Source organism: Eleutherodactylus coqui, chromosome 1 (genome assembly GCF_035609145.1).
Source record: "Eleutherodactylus coqui strain aEleCoq1 chromosome 1, aEleCoq1.hap1, whole genome shotgun sequence".
NCBI lineage: Eukaryota > Metazoa > Chordata > Amphibia > Anura > Eleutherodactylidae > Eleutherodactylus > Eleutherodactylus coqui.
Window position 1 is genome coordinate 128,624,769 of NC_089837.1, and position 19,073 is coordinate 128,643,841.

General features: G+C 41.4%; 1 protein-coding gene across 2 annotated transcripts in view; it reads left to right on the forward strand.

The window, feature by feature from the left end:
• The window catches only part of RSRC1 (arginine and serine rich coiled-coil 1), a 300,880-nt gene that overhangs the window by 48,431 nt on the left and 233,376 nt on the right, over nt 1-19,073 (forward strand). For both annotated transcript variants that reach the window (XM_066600346.1, XM_066600354.1), the window contains exon 4: nt 7,518-7,685. In XM_066600346.1, coding sequence (XP_066456443.1) covers nt 7,518-7,685 — 168 coding nt within the window. The remainder of the gene's footprint in view (nt 1-7,517; nt 7,686-19,073) is intronic.

The following is a 19,073-nucleotide window of genomic DNA, read 5'->3' on the forward strand; positions in this document are numbered from 1 at the left end:
AGCTGTGTCTGTAATTACAAGCGCTGGCCACTACATGGTTTCCGCTCCGACCCTGGTGTAGCCTGACACTGACAGCCTGCGCTACCTGGAAAACCCCTTTAATTTGTAGTTGCAGAAATGTCTCCAACAAATCTGCCATTTGTGACTACCAAAATAGTGTTTGAGTTAATAAGTGTGATAATATGGTAGTACAGTTGTTAACCCTTTGCAGCACAAGCATCTAGGTGTAACCAGGGAATCAGCTACATGTAATTTGTGTTTGCTCTGTGTTTGGATGGGTTTCCTGACAATTCCGAAACATGACTTGGTAAAAAGGCTCCCTAACAAACAGGTCTTCATGTGTGTGTCAGGTGATGAATCAGAATGGAAAGTTCTGTTTTTGGCCTGAATGCAGCCACTGTAGAGAATTATGTTATTGCCATACCAGGAAAGATTTATAAAGTGCAAAGTAGGGTACAAAGTCCTAATTTTTGGTGCGAGTCTTACTTGTTCCCCCAAAATTGCGAAATTTTGAATTTATGCTGCCTCAACTCACTTTTCAAAAAAGTGGGCATGGCTTGTTGAGAGGTGGCTTGGCCTGTCAGATTTAAGTCCAATTTACACCAGAAACTATGGTAAATTATACCAGAAAACTGCTGCAGCTCCTGTAGATTTCTGTTTAGGCGCATGGACTGCCCAACAGTGTGCCTAATGTACAAAGAGGTGTGTGCCTCTTCATAGCTTAGTTGCATCTCACTCCAATGGAGATTATGTTAAGATCCGCATATGGAGCTCCAGTCTTAATAAAATCCCCCCATAATAGAGACAATTCTTACATGCGCTACAAATTTCCAAACATTGTAGTTTACCACTTGTTCTAAACTTTCCAAAAGCTTTATTTTTCACTTCAAAAACCTATTTCTCATATGCTTTGCTATGACATTTTGCATTATTATAATTGGTTTGCTTCTTTTGGGACCTCTTTGAATTCTATCACCTGCAATGTGCCAGCGTCCATCCCGTTTCGCTTTCCGTGCATTTACACTGCAGTTCTGCAGAAAATCCTAGAAGCTCTTGGCCAAGTGCTGTGAATAAGAAACTAGGTTTAATATGTGGAAGCGATTTGTTTTTATCGGGTTCAGGTTTTTTATGATATCGACCAATAAGGTCTGAACTTCTTAGTAACCGATGCTGGAGACCTGTCCTATTGGAATATTTTTGTTTCTTGCCAAAGAGAATAAGGTAATTCGCTTCTGGCAAGGACACCCACGATTGAGGTGAGTTGTCCAACCCACATAGTAAAATATAATCACATTTTCTATGATATATTATTCTGTGTGCCAAATTTTTGTTTGAGATTTTTTATTTAGTGCATTGAAAAAAAACTGACTTGCCTAAAAATGGTTAACACCACAATCTTTCATGTTTGTTGCTGCAAACTTGCTGTTGTCTCGAAACTTGGCTGCACTCGCATCTGTTCTTCTCCCACAGCCAGACTGGATCCTAGCGACGTTAGCATTCATACATTAATGCTTGCTATTGTTGTTTTCTGTATTTCTGGACATGTTAAAAAAAAAAAAATCTATATTAAATTTTTTTATTTTCCAATCCTCTCTTATCTCTAACTCAACTGTTGTTTGATTCCTGCAGGGAAATGCTGGGATTCCACATAGCGCTAATAATGGCAGTAGAGGTTTAACATCTAAGGCAAAAAAGGGTCACCTCTGGCGCTCCAGCTGTTCATGAACTACATCCCCCGTGATGTTCTACCAGCCTAGCAAATCTCCCATGCTCTGAGCCAGGTTTTTGCTTGTGATTTGTTATCTTGACTGAGCATCATGGGAAATGTAGTCTAGTAACAGCTGCATTGCCAGAGGTTGCACTTCTCTGATTTTGGAGACTTTAAGTTCAGTCACACATCTTGAATGCCGCTTATCGGCTTTAACGTGCAGCTTGTTCTAAGCCGATTCCATAGATCAGTAATGCTGCTTACCAACGGTCTTCTACCACAATACAACCTGCGATAATATTTATATACCATCGTCTTGTAATATATGATTTTTTTGGATGGGGGGCGGGGCGGGGGGGGGGGAGGAATGCGCTATCTTCACGCTAAAGTTTAATAAATATTGGGAAGTACCCAATGACACTGACCTCATTTCCTTTATAACAATGAAAATTAATAGTTTCACATTTTATGAGGCTGATAGTCCAGATGTAGTGTACATTTAATTAAGTGTAGTTTCCTCTTGGTTATGGTATGTGTATCTGCTTTTTGTCGCAATTTCTTTCTAGTTTTACAATTTTCCACATGTTTTCCTTCATCATTTATGATTTTTTTTTTTTTTTTCAAAGAACAGCTATGAGGATTTAAATCACTTTAGCATGCAGCAAAACAGTACCCATTCAAACAATAAACGCCATTTTAAAAAGCCTTTAGATCTTCTGTCACTTCATAAATAAAAATGTATAAAACATTATGCAGTTGTAGTGCCCACCTGCTAATTAAATGCAGATTTTCTCAAACTTATTTTCAAATCTGCCTTTTCTGTTTCAACTCTGCCTGCGTAGAGAATACATATGGCTCTTGTGAAATTAATTATGCTTATGGAGCAGCTGTTAAATTTAGTGCAAGTAATTTTATCCAATATTTTACATTTTAATTGATTACCTGTGAAGAAATTAGCAAATTAACACGTATTGTGCAGCAAGTAAATACACTTTTATAGACCTCTTTAATTTAATTTTTTTTTTTTGGACATTAGTATGCCAATCTATGATTAATTATTTTACAACCTGGCTAGGTAACGGATGGAAATAAAAGACATTTTTTACTTTAGGTCTGTCACATAGGAAGGTATTGGAGAACCTTCATTATCTAATGGGAGGCTTGGAGAAGGGTGCGAGCCAAGCATCTGTGTGTTCTGTAAGTCCCGACATGAGAAGCAGATTGGAACGTAATGACTCTTTCACAGAATTTTTGTAACATATGGGCCTATCTGGATCTGAGAAGGCTTTGAAGATCTTTCAACATGACTAAGTGACTTAACCTTTGCCACAGTACTGGGTCTTTTATGGCAGCCCACTTTTCAATTAATCTGTTCTGGGGTTTTTATGCAGCTCGTTGGAGTGTTATTGGTGCACGAGGATTGTATTTGAATTATGTCGGAATTACTTCGTATTATATCTGTTTGCATTTTGTTTATTGAAAGCAGTAAAAGTGTGATTAATATTACTAGCCTGAAAAAAGAAATGCCCAGGGGCACAGAAGGCTCATCTGTGTTAAGTAGTCATTTGTTTTTTTTTCATCTTCTGTTTGGTGGATGTCTAAAATGATTTTTCTTTAACTTTTTTTTTTTTTGTTAAACTCTAAGATTAAAATACATTTTAGAAATAGGAAGTCCCATTGTATAAACTGTTTAATGCACCTAGTGACCGGAGCGCTAAAGTTAAGAGCTTGTAAAAGCTCAGGCTAAAGAGTTGCTAATATAATTTACAAATATCTATGCATTTTTATTTTTTTTTGTTTACTTGCCATTAGAGATGAGCGAGCATACTTGCTAAGGGCAATTGCTCGATCGAGCATTGCTCATAGCGAGTACCTGCCCGCTCGGGAGCAAAGATTCGGCTGCCGGCGGGGGAGAGCGGGGAGGAACGGAGGGAAGATCTCTCTCTCCCTCTCCCCCCCCCCCCCCCCGCTCACTGCCGCAACTCGCCTGTCACCCGCGTCGGCAGCCGAACCTTCTCTGCCGAGCCAGCAGGTACTCGCTAAGGACAATGCTCGATCGAGTAATTGACCTTAGCGAGTATGCTTGCTCATCTCTACTTGCCATAGATCGTAAAAGCTTATCACTAGGATGTACAATCGCTCTCTGATCTATGCCAGTCCGAGTGCTGAAACCCCCACAATTCTTAAGAATTACGTCTATACATTACCCGCTCAGTGTTGTACATAGAATGTGAAGTGAACATTTCTCAGCGATGATGCCTGTCTAAACATTCTGCACAAGCGCCAACAACTAGCGGTGACAACGTGCGCTCTTTTAAACAAGAATCATCCCGTGTAAAGGGGCATAAGGCAGTATGCACATGGCCTTGTGCAAGTTACGCTAGTACAAAATGGGCACAAAAAGCTTCGCACGGTGCGCAGACACCGTCCGTGTTCTGTGCGATGTTCCGGCATAAAAAACATTGTATTTCCTACTCTTGTCCGTGAAAATGTGCAATGAAAATCAGTCATCTGAATAGCCTCATAGGCTATATGGGGCAGTGTGCCGTTTATGGAATATGTGGAAAGCACATGGATTCGAATTACGGTCATGTGAATGGGCCCCAAAGTGCTGGCCACTAGGGGTCTCACTTCCTTTTAACTTGCTGTTCACTGCCTGCTGTTGTATGTCTCTAGCAACTGAGACAGATTACAGGAAGTGTGTCTGTGGAAGGCCGCCTGCACACAAATGGGTTGGATTTCGGCTGCGAGATCCCGCAGCAGAATCCAACCCTGTGCCTGGCCAGTGACCCCTGCGTACCTGTCAGTGCAGACGGCCTTTGGTACTGTGGATGTTCCGTCCGGCGGGACGCTGGACATGCACAGTGCAGATTCTCCAGATTCTCCTGCGCTGTCGCAAGGTGGTGACGCGGATTCCGCGACCCTTCTGCAATGCTTCATTGAATTCTATGAAAGCTGTCCGTGCGTAGCCCGCCCTTAAATAGATCATGCTGCGATTTTCTACACAATTTTCCCCTGCCATTTACATGCTGCAATTGAGTTCCGCTCGTGGGCAATAAAAATAACTTTTGCATAGCATGTAAATGGCAAGTATTTGCTGCGAAATCCGGGGGCGGATGCCGGCCGAGATTCCGCAATGCAAATCTGGCTGTGTGCAGGCAGCCTGTGTGTGTGTGTATGGGAGAGTGTTTATGCTTGCTGCTGTCTATTGCTACCTATAGAAGCCCATGCAGAGGAGGGAGATAGAGGCAGATAGACTCATGTAGAGGTGTGGATTCAGCTTCTAGTAAGTGTTTTATCTCTGTATTTGTACAATGTTTAAAAGTCATCGTAACATCTACCCATCATCTCGGGGAAAATAGATGATTAGATATAGAGCCTGCAGAGGGGAAAATTGATGTAAAATGAAAAATAATGGTCAAGAGTATTGTTACTTCCCATGTACACGACAGTTTGTGAAAAGTCCTCTCTGAAAGTGTGCGTACGTTTTAAGTTTAAAGGGATATTCCATTTTTAACCTTTTAATTAACTTGCTTATAGAATAGATCTTTCCTTTCCCATATTAAAGTCCCATTTACACGTAGCGATGATCACTTAAAAATCATTCTAACGACCATTTGAGTGACCGTTTTCAACGATCATCTTTGCATAACTCTAAGTAGTTAATTAGCTACTTAAGAGTTATGCAGGCAGAGTGGGATACCTCCGCAAAAGCTTTGAGAACAATGCAGCTGTTTTGTATATGCAAACAGCTTCATTGTTCACGGCGCTTTCAACTGGTGTCCCGCTGAGAACTGCCAGCGGGATACCAGCTGAAAGAATGCTATCAGCACCACCCGCTGAGATAACAGCATGCGGCCCTGATAAGGCTCATCGCTCATTTCTAGCTGGCTAGAAATGAGCGATGAACGAACAGTGCATGATGGCCGCGCATTTAGACGCAACAATTATCACTCAAAAGACGGCTTTTGAGTGATAATCGTTACATCTAAATGGGCCTTAAGCCATGGAGTAGAAGACTTAACATACAATGACACAGACAGTCCAGATCTCCGGCACTTTGCTCAACAATCCAGCCAGACAGCATGGGTATTCCACTAGTGAAACGTTTGTATTACTGAAGTGCCTGCATTGATTTGTTGTCTAGTAGCACCTCTTTCCAGTACACTGTAGTACTACATGTCCTGTACTTCTCTTTACCTGTACCGGGATGAGTTTTTCCTTTGGACATTAAGTGAGGGCATCTCCATGTTATATTTCTGATGTACTGCACAGGATTCTGAAGAAGCTGTTATTCTCTACTTACAACAGAAAGTGATTTACAGCTTCCAGCAGATATTTCTGACTGTTAATATACAAGGACTTCCTTTATGTGTATTAGTTATCTGTTTCATTCTCCTTAATCTTCATTCTATATTACTTTTGTAATAGTTATGGTATCAACGTACAGTATTTTCAACATGCAGTGACCGTCCCCAAGCCAGTTACTATTGTATGCCGAGGCAACACTGTATTTAATATTCTGCTCACTTTCTTATCCTATAATGTACAGGGGGTGGATAAAAATATGGAAACACCATACGAAATGCATGCCTTAAAATCATTCTCTACATGTCTTATTGAAATATGATTTATAATCCCATGTAATTTCAGTTGAGGTAATATGACGCAGAAGTGACCATCTGCCCAAGCAACAAGGTTCCATTGATCAGGGGTTTGAGGCACTCAGCTGCTGTAATCAGCTGGCTCCCAAAACCAACCAGAGCAGGGCCAAGAGGTGAAGTAAACACAAATTTGGCAAGAAAGCTCTCAGCCAAGCAGGGATCTATTGGGGAACTCAGTGCTAATGGTTAAAATACCATACATTTCGTACAGTGTTTCCATATTTTTTTTCCCACACCCTGTATATATCAGTCTATGCATATGTATCTACGCATCCGATGTTTTTTCTCATTGTGTCTCCTCTGTTTTTTGTTTTTTTTTAAAGTAAACTTTATAAAAAAAAATATTTGACAACATTACCTAGAGACGGCAGCCATGTAAATACACAAAGTACATAATGGAAGATTTGTAATAAGCACAGTAAAATTCATTATTCCACCGTTAGTCCTATTTATGATTTCATTAATGTGTTCACTAGCATATGTGTCATGTATCCCTGTTGCCTGCAAAATGTCAGAGGTCACATGACGATCGCTATATTTTGTCCGATTCAGTTAGTACATAAATATATTACACAAGATTTGTGTACAGAAAATCTGCAGCATTTGCATGAAATTTTAACAAATTGAACCAATTTTGGTGCAGATCCGCATCAAAAACCACCACATGTGAATGCACCCTAAGAGCTAGAAAGTTTCTGTATGCTAGATCACGGCAGAAAATCCTGTGTTTATACCCCATATGGCGATCTCCTTACAAAGTATCACTGTCCTGCAACTCTAACACAGGCCCAGTAGCCTATTTAACCATCAATATTGATGGGCCCTCACTGTTTGTTATCTGAATACCAGTCTAAAAATTAAAGAAGTCTGAAACATGAATATTAGAGAAATGTAATAATTGCATGATGTAATTGAACTGAACAATATGTAAGCCTCGTGCAAACAGTAAGCCAGTTATCAGCCCTGCAGCCTGGGGAATTGTAAATGCAGAAAATATCAGCACTTAATAAATAATGCAACGTATTCACAAAGTTACTGAACTTTTTGTGTAAAGTATATATGTAAATTGTGAAATGGTGTTCAGGATCAACGATCCCTATTATGCAAGAACAACTGTAAACAATAAGTTGATATTTTGATATTAGATCCAGATCAAGACATCGTCAGAGGTCTCACAGCCGTAGCAGTGACCGCTCCAGTCGAAGAAGATCTTGCAGCAAGTCTTATGATAGAGAAAGAGTTAAAGGCAGAGGGAAGGAGAAGACAAGAGAAAAAGAGAGAAGAAAAGAAAGAGAGTCAAGTTCCAAAGTTGGGTAGGTCTAATTTAAGACTATTTTTATGGAGCATACAAGTGAACTTATTGCCTTAACCCTTTCCAATCCAATTTTGCATTCAGGGTTTCCTAAAAGGTTTTCTCTTTTTGTTGTTATACAACGGTGCCATCTGCTGGCTAAAGCCAGTATGTGTGCGCCAGAGAGGCTCCGACAGTGGAGTGGCTGGCAATAGACGGTAAGAATGCCCTGTTGGACGTCTTCTGACATTGGAGCTGTACAAGCTTCAATCAGAATGTAGGAAGACGTTGGACAGTGGATTGGAAAGGGTTAAAAATTCTGTAGGGCAGTTATCTGATCTACTTGATATCTATTTTTACATTTTGCTTATACTGCACATCTGCCTGTTTTGATTGGCTGATCTATATTAGCCCAAGCCGGAGTTGCAATATTGCCCAATACTGCTTATAATCAGGACATGAAATTAATGGTAGGAATGATGAAGTATTCTAATCTGCTTGCAACTAAATGGCAATGATAAAAAGATTATTTGGTAATGCATGATAGACGTAGATCCCACCTCTGGGACCTGCACTTATGTTGGGACTGGAGGCCTGATAGTACTTGTATATTTTCAGATTAAAGGGGTATTCTGGACACAGACTAGCATTTTGAAATCTAATATACATCATGGCAATAAGCCATTTTATAATAGGTTTACTGTACCTGGTCTAGCTAGTTTCTTCATTTTCTATCTATGTCATGTCTCCCTCTGCTTGAAAAATATATCCACCTCCTCTGAAGGTTGTACCCGCATACTTTCTCTGGCACTCTCAGTGAAAGGGAGGTTGGTGCTGGTAACTTGTAGGACCTGTAACCTGGGGGCGGAGCTACAGTGCTGGTCGGTAAACAAGCTCTATGCATGCTGGCAGTTGTAGGTAACAGTCTGTTGTGTTAACTGTGGAAGTGATACATGTAAACACAGTGGCAGATTAGCGGCTGCATGGGATGAAGAAGAGGGTCCAGGTTGTCACTACTTAGCTGTACCTCCTAGATTTCAGCATTTTCATAATTTCCATTTTGTCCCCAGAAAACCCTTTTAAAGCAAATGCGTCCTTATAAAATGAGCTGTTGCATAAATCAGTTTGTATGTTAAAAAACATATTTTCAAGAATTTGTGATTGTCTTTCTTTTTCATTTTCGATGTCACGATCTGATTTAAGAAAAAATCCTAAAATTCAGCATTCTTCACACAGACTACTAAGCCTTATAATAGTCTGATAATTCCTGGCCTGTAGAGAAAACTTTTCAGCAGTCATCTCATTATCCTCACAGGCAGAATTACAATGATAGATAACACCTATGTATGGATAACACAGGATCCACCACAACAATGTCTACGCAGAACATAGAGCAGACTAGAACCCCTACTATAGAAGCAGATAGGTCCATTGTATGAATGACCCATGAGACTGCTGTGAAGCATGTCTGGAAAAGCTTCTGTAAGGCAAATCTTTGTGAAAAAGGCAAGATGACATCCCCCATATTCATGTACAGACAATACAATAACATAAACAGATTAGAAACCTGGAATTTATGTCACTATCCGGTATAAGTTAGTAAACAAAGATATAGGTGATGTATTCCCTTTAACCCTTTCCACAGTCTGACGTCTAAAGACATTCTGATTGAAGACTGTACAGCACCGATGTCGAAAGACGTCCGACAGGGTGTTCTTACTGTAGATTACTGACCGCTGTGTTGTCGGGGGCCTCTCCAGCATGTCACATACCGCAGTACTGGCTCTAGCCAGCAGATTGCGCTATTGTATGATGGCAGAAAGAGAAAGCCCCCTAGGAAACCCTGAATCCAAAATTGGATTGCAAAGGGTTAAATCTACTTCTTTAGCTGTAAAGAGTGCCCTTGTGTTCTCTGTGGGACATGATATGTTATAGTAAAGATTTTAGTAGGGAGCATTACACTTTTCTAGAGTGTACACGGTTTCAGTTGTGACAACATTCTTTCATAACTGAATCTAAAAACTTTTTAATTTGATTTCTGAACATTTTTCATCAACCTAAAAACCTTTATCCACATCCCAAAAGCTGACTGCATATTCAAGATGAAGCCATTGCAAGTACTTGGTATAAAGTTGTAAAATAATGTTTTCCTTCCTAGGAACCATTGTGTGTTTTAGTTTTAAATGCAGCATAGCGGCATTAGATGTCATATTTTAGTTTATTCTTAATTACACTTAAATCGTTTAAGTCAAGTCCATTTCTGAATCATTTACAACATTTTTCATTAAAAAGTAATGGTCTTAATTTATTAGTATAAATTTAGAATAGTAATTATAATACCCACATACTGAAATGTGCCCATTCCTCAAAAAACATTAGTAGACATGATAGCGGTTTAGTTTTCCAATGTGCGGTTAACCCTTTTGCAGGAGATCTAATAACATTTTATCTATTATTTGTTTACTGAGTATGTAAAGATAGTTTGTGAGTTTGTTCTATTCCGTTGGGATTGTATAAGCTATGTATTGAACCCCATTTTGATTTTTGTTAATTTTTGTTTAAATGGTAACTGTACTTTTAAGAAACTTTGCATCAATAATATAGGAGACTTTAAAAATTTGTCTAAGGCAAAAGTGTGGACACATCCATTTAACTGCTGTAATAATGAGAAAATTGACTTCCAGTGTGTGAAAGTATTAATTGCAAGGAAGGCTGCATTTTTCTTTGGTGGAGGAGACTTTTTCAGCAGCCATTTTGAACTTTTGGCGTATTGAATTTAGCTCAGGTTTTTCAGATGGAAAGGGGGTCATATAATATATCAATCTTGGCTACTCAGCAACACACTGGAAAAGTCAGTTTTGCCCAATCTATACTTGTCTAGGAGTTAAGTGAGGGCAAGGCTTCACAAAGTGCTTTACACGACGTATGTGATGTGTCCACCATTCTGCCATGTGCAAACGGTTAAACATTTAATCCAGTCTTCGTGAACACGCTGAAGAACTGTAGGTGATGTTTCTTCACAGCACTGTAGGATTCTTATGTTGTAAGTCGCACTAGTCCCTAGTGAAAAAAGTACTAAAGATAGATGCTGCATGCGATTGTAGACTCCTACTGCCTCGAGGTCTCACGTGTGTGTGTAGGCAATTACAGAAAAGAAATAATTGCACAACAGACTCTTAGAAAATGCTTATATTTCAATCTGCAATAAAAGGTTCCATATATATAAACAAGTATATGTGTAGTTTTTTAAATATAAGCATAGGTGTAGCGACATTTTGGACAACCGTATCCTTTATCAAGGTATTGAGAAGTTAAACAACATATCAAAAGAACTCTATTGGTAGCGGGCAGATTGTAGAAAGGTGTGGGGCACAAAAAAAAGCTACTGATCCAATGTAGTGTGCAGCCTGGGTGTACTCGGTAACCCTTTTTTGCACATAAAAGGGGACATAGGGGCCATATGTCAGTTTAGCATTATATCTGCGCAAAGGTAGGAGGGTCAGAAAAGGCATAAATACACACCTATTGCAAACTTAGGCAGCATATCGAAGGAACCTTATTGGTAGTGCGCAGATTGTAGACAGGTGAGGGGCACAAAGGCATGTCCCTAACGATACTAGAAGGTAAGTACATAGAGTATTTTATACTATATCTGAGGAACAAGCAGTAATAAATCCCATGCACCCTGTTAGTGAAGGCTATCTAGTCGGTACGCTACACTTAAATAATTAAATGCTCTGTACAGGAGGAGAAACAGGAAAACAAGATCCATCCATACCAATGTAAGGTGCATAGGAGCTGATGCCTTATTTGAACATATTAATTGTCAAAAAGAGTAAAATTGTCCAATGTATTGCAGTAAAAATAGAGCCCGAGCCAAAAGGAACATGGAGAAAGAAAGAAGTATAGCCCTTAGAATCACCTTGTTGCAGTACTCACCAATGTGTAGTATACAGTCTGGGTGAAGTTAGGAACCCTTCCTGATAGCCGGCGCTATTAAAAGGTGAGAGGCCGGCGAACGTTCGTCATGAAGTAGAGAAAGGTCTGGGACCAAAGGTCCATGTATGGGTGTGGAATGAGGCTTGGAAGCTTCCTCCATTAGAAATGAGATAGGAATAATGAACCACAAGCGTGGTCCATCAGGAAGCGCTGTGACACCAGGAAGGAAGTAGGGGAGGACGTGGACCTTGCTGGATCCTGGTCAGGGTTTCTGACTTCACCAGTCTGCAATTGGTTTGTTAGAGGTTTGCCTTTGTGCCCCTCACCTTTCTATAATATGTCTAACTTCTCTATAGCTTGATAAAGGACACTGTTGTCAAAAACGTCGCGACATCCATGTTTATGTTTGAAAAACTAAGCATACACTTATTTATATATGGAACTTTTATTACGGATTGAAATTAAACAAGACTCTTTACATGCATCCTATTTCCAGAGTCTGTGGTGCAATTGTTTCTTTTTTACCATTTGCCTTCAGCACTGTAGCATTCACAGTTTAAGGTGAACCATATTGCGTATTGTTTCCACATATGCAAGGGACTTTAAATGGCCCTAGAGATAAAAGTTCAAAGACGTTAAGGCTGGTGATTTTGGTGGCCATTGTACTGGACCTCTACACCCAATCCAGTGCCTAGGGAATTGCACAACCATCCATCTGCATACTGCCACAGCAAAGTGCAGAGTATTGTCATCCTGTTAAAAGTAATGTGGGAACTCGCTGTTTTCAATGATCACAGATGGGAATATGGTATCCTGTAACATCTGGAGGTACTTCTCACTGTTAAGTGATAAAAAAAAGTCTCTAGATGTCAGACATAATTTACGAACTTTGCCCTTGCTTAACTCTTAAACAAGTAAAGATATGACAAAATTGGTTCTGTGTAAATTCTAGCCAAGACTGATATATCACGTGACCTCCTTTCCATTTGAAACACCTCAGCTAAATTCGATATGGCGGAGTTCAAAATGGCTGCCGAAAACTTCTACTCCACCAAATAATGCAGCCTCCCTCCCAATAAATAGTTTCATACATCAGAAGTCAATTTTCTCATCATTACACCAGCTAAACAGATGTGTCCAGACTTTTACCTTACACTGTATATCTTATCACAAAAAATGCCTTTTCACTTATCAGGCTCCTGTCCTCCTCCCTTCTTTCCTAAACCATTCTCTCGTTCAGAATCCATGAGACAAACTTTCAGCCCAGTGGGGGCTAAAAGTCTATGGAGAGGGGAGGAGTGAGCAGGAGTCAAGAGAAAGAGATGCAGAGAGACACACACAGACAGTACTGCAGCTAATGGCAAATGTTTACCATCTCACAACTATTAGAGGGTTGGGAGGGTTATAATCTCTCCTTAAAGAGAGCACCTAGAAGGTGTGGGGAGACGCCTAGGAGGTGAGTGAGGAGACTTATAAGGCCATGCATGCTCTTTTTGGGAAATGTATGCAAATAAACAAGATGGAACAATACCTCTGCAGCGCCACCTATTGGATGGCAAAATTCCTTCAAACCAATGTCAGCCCATTTAAATGAGTCTTTAAAACAATGCTTGAGAATTAAAACAAGCCAGAATTCATACACAGACAGCTGTTTTGGGGGTTTTGCCCCTATTCCGTGTGCAGTAGGATTCTGGCTTGGCTAGTGGGAGGCCTGTGACATTCTCCATTCACCAGCACAGGGAAAACGGCAAATTAGAAATAATGCTTGCTGAGACGCAAACTGATTAAAAAAACACAGATTGCAAGAAATAGTGTTGTTTCTCATGTAAAAACGCATGATAGCTTGATCTGAAAATTATCTGAAAAGACAGAGGCACATTAAGAATCCCCCTTCATTTACCTTTAGTTGGAAAAAGAATGATGATCATTGGACAAAAACCTCACTTGCTAATTTTCTTCCTATCACCGCTGTTCTAATGGTTGGGGTGAGCGCCTGCTTTTAACAAAGTTTTAGTAGAACAGACAAGAGAAATCTAGGAAGAAATATGCATAAGTGTGCCATCAGCATCATCATCGTCAATAGTTCTATATCATTACTGCCAATTTGTGCGTAAGAACAGCAACGCACTTGTGAGTCATGCAGATTTTCTCAAAATAAATCTGCAGGTGGTTTCTCATTTTTCCCTAAGCTTTGTGTCCATTCAGCTCCGTTTTAGGAACAGGGAATATAATTTGCTTTGTCTATACTGATCATCCGTCAGATAAATGATAATGCTGTTCTTCTGAGCTTTCTCCCTTACGTACCGTGACAGGACTCCTCTTTTGTCAGTGATTGCTGATGATCACCGGCATCTCGGTCTTCAGCATACAAATCTGGCTAACGGCGCACCATCTGAAGTCACTGATGGAGTATACATATTTTATCTCAACAGCTTCCTCTGAAAAATCCATGCGAGCTTCTTATCTTTTTGAGTGTATGAAGTTTGATTTAAACCAGAGTGAGGAAGTTGTATCATGATAATGTGGGTGTTATTCATTTTAAACGTAGAGATATTAGCAATTCTATGTGATTGGTGACGGCCATCTCCGAGCGTGGATATAAAATAGCATAATTTTATCAAACCCAGCCAAGACCACCTCCATTTAAGGAGAGACTATGACTACAAATCTCTTCCTCTTGATAGCATTAGTTATTATGACTGCTACTTGAATAAACTCTTCTTGTATAAATTTATGGGAAGTTCTACCTAGGCCCTATAGAATTATTTAAATCATAGGTCTTTACTGTTCATCTGTTTCCCCTTATTACATTATTACACCCTGGCTGTGTCGCTGCAGTCTCCACTGAGTTATTATATTACACTCAACTTTGTCCATTTTAGTAGAGTAAACCTTATCAACCATCAGGACTCCATTGGTGTCATCTAGCAGAGAGCAATAATCTGAATACAATTTTCTTTAACAGGTACTTGCATTGGGGTGGCATCTATTTTGAAAATGGCTTGCTAGAAATGGTTGCATTGAAATAACTGGACTCTACTTGTTGGCTTTAAAAGGAACTATTTTTCTTCGGCTTATTATGTGTCAAGAAGAAAAAAAACTAACTAAAATAGATGCATGCAGCCAATTTTATAGTAGTACACTCTTAGTATGCTGGCAACTGTTTGCTAAAAACAGGGGTTCTGCTGGGACGCCCACTGATCGTCTCATGTTCCCCGAGATAATGGAGTGCCAACCTGCATGCTCTACCACTGCTCCTTTCATTTGTGTTGAAAATAGTCGAGTTATAGTGCTTGGCAGTCGCCAGTGCTGTCATTGAAATTAATGGAGTAGGGGCCAAGCCAGCATGCTGCCCCTCCATTATTTTGCCAGTCTCTTATAGGGGACACGAGACCCCCGTTCTGGTGATTGGGGGGCCCAGCGGTCAGGCCCCCACTGATCAGCGATCGTTGCTGCAGACAGAGGATAACTTAAAGTAACCGTAATACCCCTTTTAAATATTTCTTCAACCTTGATGGAAAGCTTATCTATCAGCCTAAGCCCTGTTACACAGGCCAGTAATCGTGAACAAACATTCGTTCACCCAATCATTGTGCGTTAAAACAGAACAGCAACGAGCTGACAAATGAGCAAATGTTAATTTGTCGTCTGATTAGATCTCTTGTGCTGCTACAAAAAAATCATCATCGTTGCCAGTACATCTCCCATGTAAGCCGGTGCAGCGGGATGCTGGTTGTCAGTTACAGCTGGTTCCTGCTACCGATGGCAAGGGCTTAGCTCCTGAGCCCACACCATCCTTATGCTGTAAATATATGTCACTTCTAGAGATGAGCGAGCATACTCGCTAAGGGCAATGACTCTATCGAGCATTGCCCTTAGCGAGTACCTGCCCGCTCGGAAGAAAAGGTTCGGGTGCCGGCGGCAGGCGGGGAAGAGCGGAGAGGAACGGAGGGGAGATCTCTCTCTCCCTTTCTCCCCCCCCCCCCCCCCCGCTCCCCCTGCTCACCCGGCAGCCGAACCTTTTCTTCCGAGCGGGCAGGTACTCGCTAAGGGCAATGCTCGATTGAGTAATTGTCCTTAGCGAGTATGCTCGCTCATCTCTAGTCACTTCACCTCAACCTCTTCCTCCCCAGGACGTGAAAGGGTTAAAGCCTAAGGGTGACTTTACACAGAACAACTATCATCCGAATAGTGACTCAATTAAGCGAATGTAAGCGTTATTTGTTCCGTGTAAACATGGCCACCAACAGGGTACCAAGCGATAATCCATTCACTAGTGGCTAGTCGTTTCATTTCAGCTCACCTAAAAAAGAAATCGCTGGTTGATTATCATCTGGTACAATCAGGCAATCGTTTGTCTTTCAACGATTAGCCAATAAACTTTGCAGGGAGGTGTGCGCTTCAGCATCTACGAACATGAAGCGCCCCTTTGTGTAAGAGCACACAAACAGTAATTTGTATGATAACCCGCTGTAGCGAATATGTCCAGCGACTATTCAAATGATAGTTGTCCCGCGTTAGCCCACCCTTACAGTTAGTGAAGCTATGACATTTGTCTGAAACACATGCATTTTTTGCCGCTGTTTTTGATGCAATTCTGTCAGATAAACACTGGAGTGGCTACAAGGGAGAAATATCATCAGTCTTTCATACGGGCAACACGGCATCGTCGTGAGAAAATCGCAGCGATATTGCATCACTGGTCTGTGCGATATCGCTGCGGTTTCTCGCGGTGATACCACATCTTTGTAGCACCTCATGCGAGGATTTTCGGGGGGTGGGCTTGAAATATAAGCCCAACCCCAAAAATAAGCCATAGCTGAAGGGAAAAAAAAAGTATGCATCACCTAGAAGCGCTGTCCGGGGCTTCGCTGCAGCTTCCTCCCATCTCTGGCACTGGTCGTATTCTTCTCTTCTGGCCGGGCATTGAAAAATCTTTGCCTCCTGGAAGCACTGGCTGTGATTGTCTGACACTTAGCCAATCACAGCAAACACTCGAATGTCTGTGATTGGTTCATCCAGCGCTGGCTATGATTGGTTAAGCGTCAGCCAATCACAGCCAGTGCATCCAGGAGCCGGGGATTTTTCAATCTCCGGCCAGAAGATGATGCAGAGAAACTGTGTCGGGACCCAGGAAGAAGACGTGGCCTGGCTGACAGCGCTTCTAAGGTGATGTATACAATTTTTTCCCCCCTGCAGCTAGGGCTTAGATTATAGCTTTTACGGTAGGATTTCCTACTGTCTGAGTTGCATCGCACCGCACGAAAACGTGATTTTCGTGTGATGCGAGAGAGAGGAGGGTTCCATAGGGAAACATGGGCTACAAAACGTAACGAGTCGCAGGCATATCGCCGGACCCGCAAGATTTTTGTTTCTGGTTGTTGCATGCTACAAAATATTGCACGTGTGAAGTAACCCATAGGAAAGCATGGGCTTTACATACATGCGTTTTGTAGCAACGCGATTTTGTCGCTCGTATTGACGAGGCCTTATACATTGGATCCGCTCATGGCTTTGGCTCAGAGGGCTGCATCATAAAGTGTGTGTGTGATTTCAACTTTAAATAGACTGAAAATCAGGTATTGCTGCAGTTAAAAGGGTTGTCCCGCGCCGAAACGGGTTTTTTTTTTTTTTTTAACCCCCCCCCCCCCCCGTTCGGCGCGAGACAACCCCGATGCAGGGGTTAAAAAAACAAACCGCTCAGCGCTTACCTGAATCCCGGCGGTCCGGCGTCTTCATACTTACCTGCTGAAGATGGCCGCTGGGGTCTGCTCCCCCCGTGGACCGCAGCTCTTCTGTGCGGTCCATTGCCGATTCCAGCCTCCTGATTGGCTGGAATCGGCACGTGACGGGGCGGAGCTACACGGAGCCGCGGCATTCTGCACGAGCGGCTCCATTGAAGAGAGCAGAAGACCCGGACTGCGCAAGCGCGGCTAATTTGGCCATCGGAGGGCGAAAATTAGTCGGCTCCATGGGAACGAGGACGCTAGCAACGGAGCAGGTAAGTATAAAACTTTTGATAACTTCTGTATGGCTCATAATTAATGCACAATGTACATTACAAAGTGCATTAATATGGCCATACAGAAGTGTATAGACCCACTTGCTGCCGCGGGACAACCCCTTTAACACCAATGACCCATTTTTCCTGTGTTACTGTCCAGAAGGCAGAGATATGAGATATTGCAAGAAAACCCTGCTGATGCCACCCCTCTAGTTTTTCAGGTTATCATTTTAGTGCCCTTTGCAACTGAACTTGAAAATACAGGCAAATGTATGAGTGTGGCAGACATTGACATGAGAACATGATGCACCTTCTTGGATTGGTTGTGAACTGACACTAAAGTACAACAGATGGATTAGAGCAGTGGTTCTCAATGTGGGCATTATTGCCCCCTGGGGGGGGGGGGCGTTCTAACTTCTTAAGGGGGCGGTGGAACAAAAAGAGCTGGCAGGGGGTCTTTGGAGCATAAATTGGGCGTTCTGTGTTGGCTTTCTTGTTTTTTCATCTAGCAACTACATTTTTCTAAAAATTAGTACTGATGCCTCCGGTTTTCGTCAATAATCCGTCCGAAAACAATTGGTGAAATCCGACGAAAACTGAGGCAATTATTTCCATTTGAATCACTTACATGTAACGGGAGTTGTGTGCAGCCTGCGTGCCTCTATCATATAATGTATGACTTTTATAACTCCATGACTCCGCTGCAGATCAATCACACTTCATAACACTGGATAACCTACACCACAACCTAACCTGCTATATTCCATAATGCTTCTGATTGGCTGGAACCGCTTCAAACTTTCACTTGTGTGGCTCTCTGGGAGTTGTAGTCTTAGTGGACGCCAAGTGTCTTTTCAGAACACTAATATAAACTACGACTCTAAGAGTCCCACACAATTTAAAGTTCCAGCCAGTCAGCGGCATTCTGCAATACAGCGGGTTAGGTTGTTCTTATAGTTATCCAGTGTGATTGATCTGTACGGAGACATAAAGTTATAAAAGTCCTACATCATTATATGATAGAGCGACATAAGCAGTGCATTCTTGAAGCATACTTTATAAAAATGGCGGAGAAGAAGAAATACCGTCAAAAGTCAAATGAATAATTAAAATACGAATTCATCCCTTCTCCTACAAACAGACAGCTTCCCTTGTAACTTTTTTTTGTGAAAAGGCATTTTCGAATGAAGCTATGAAGCCTTCAAAACTGAGTGATCACCTTGCAAAAATGCATTCAGACAAAGTAGGTAGGTCTATTTCATTTTTCCAATATTTAAAGTGAAAGTTTGAGAACTGCAGCACTGTAGGCAAGCTATTTGGAAAATCTGCTCTCAATGCTGACAAAGGCCTCATTGCTTTCTATAAAGTCTCTTTATTAATAGCACAATGCGGCAAATCACATACTATTGGGGAAACACTTGTGTTACCTGCAGTTAAAGAGATTGTCAGTACTATGCTGGGGCCTGC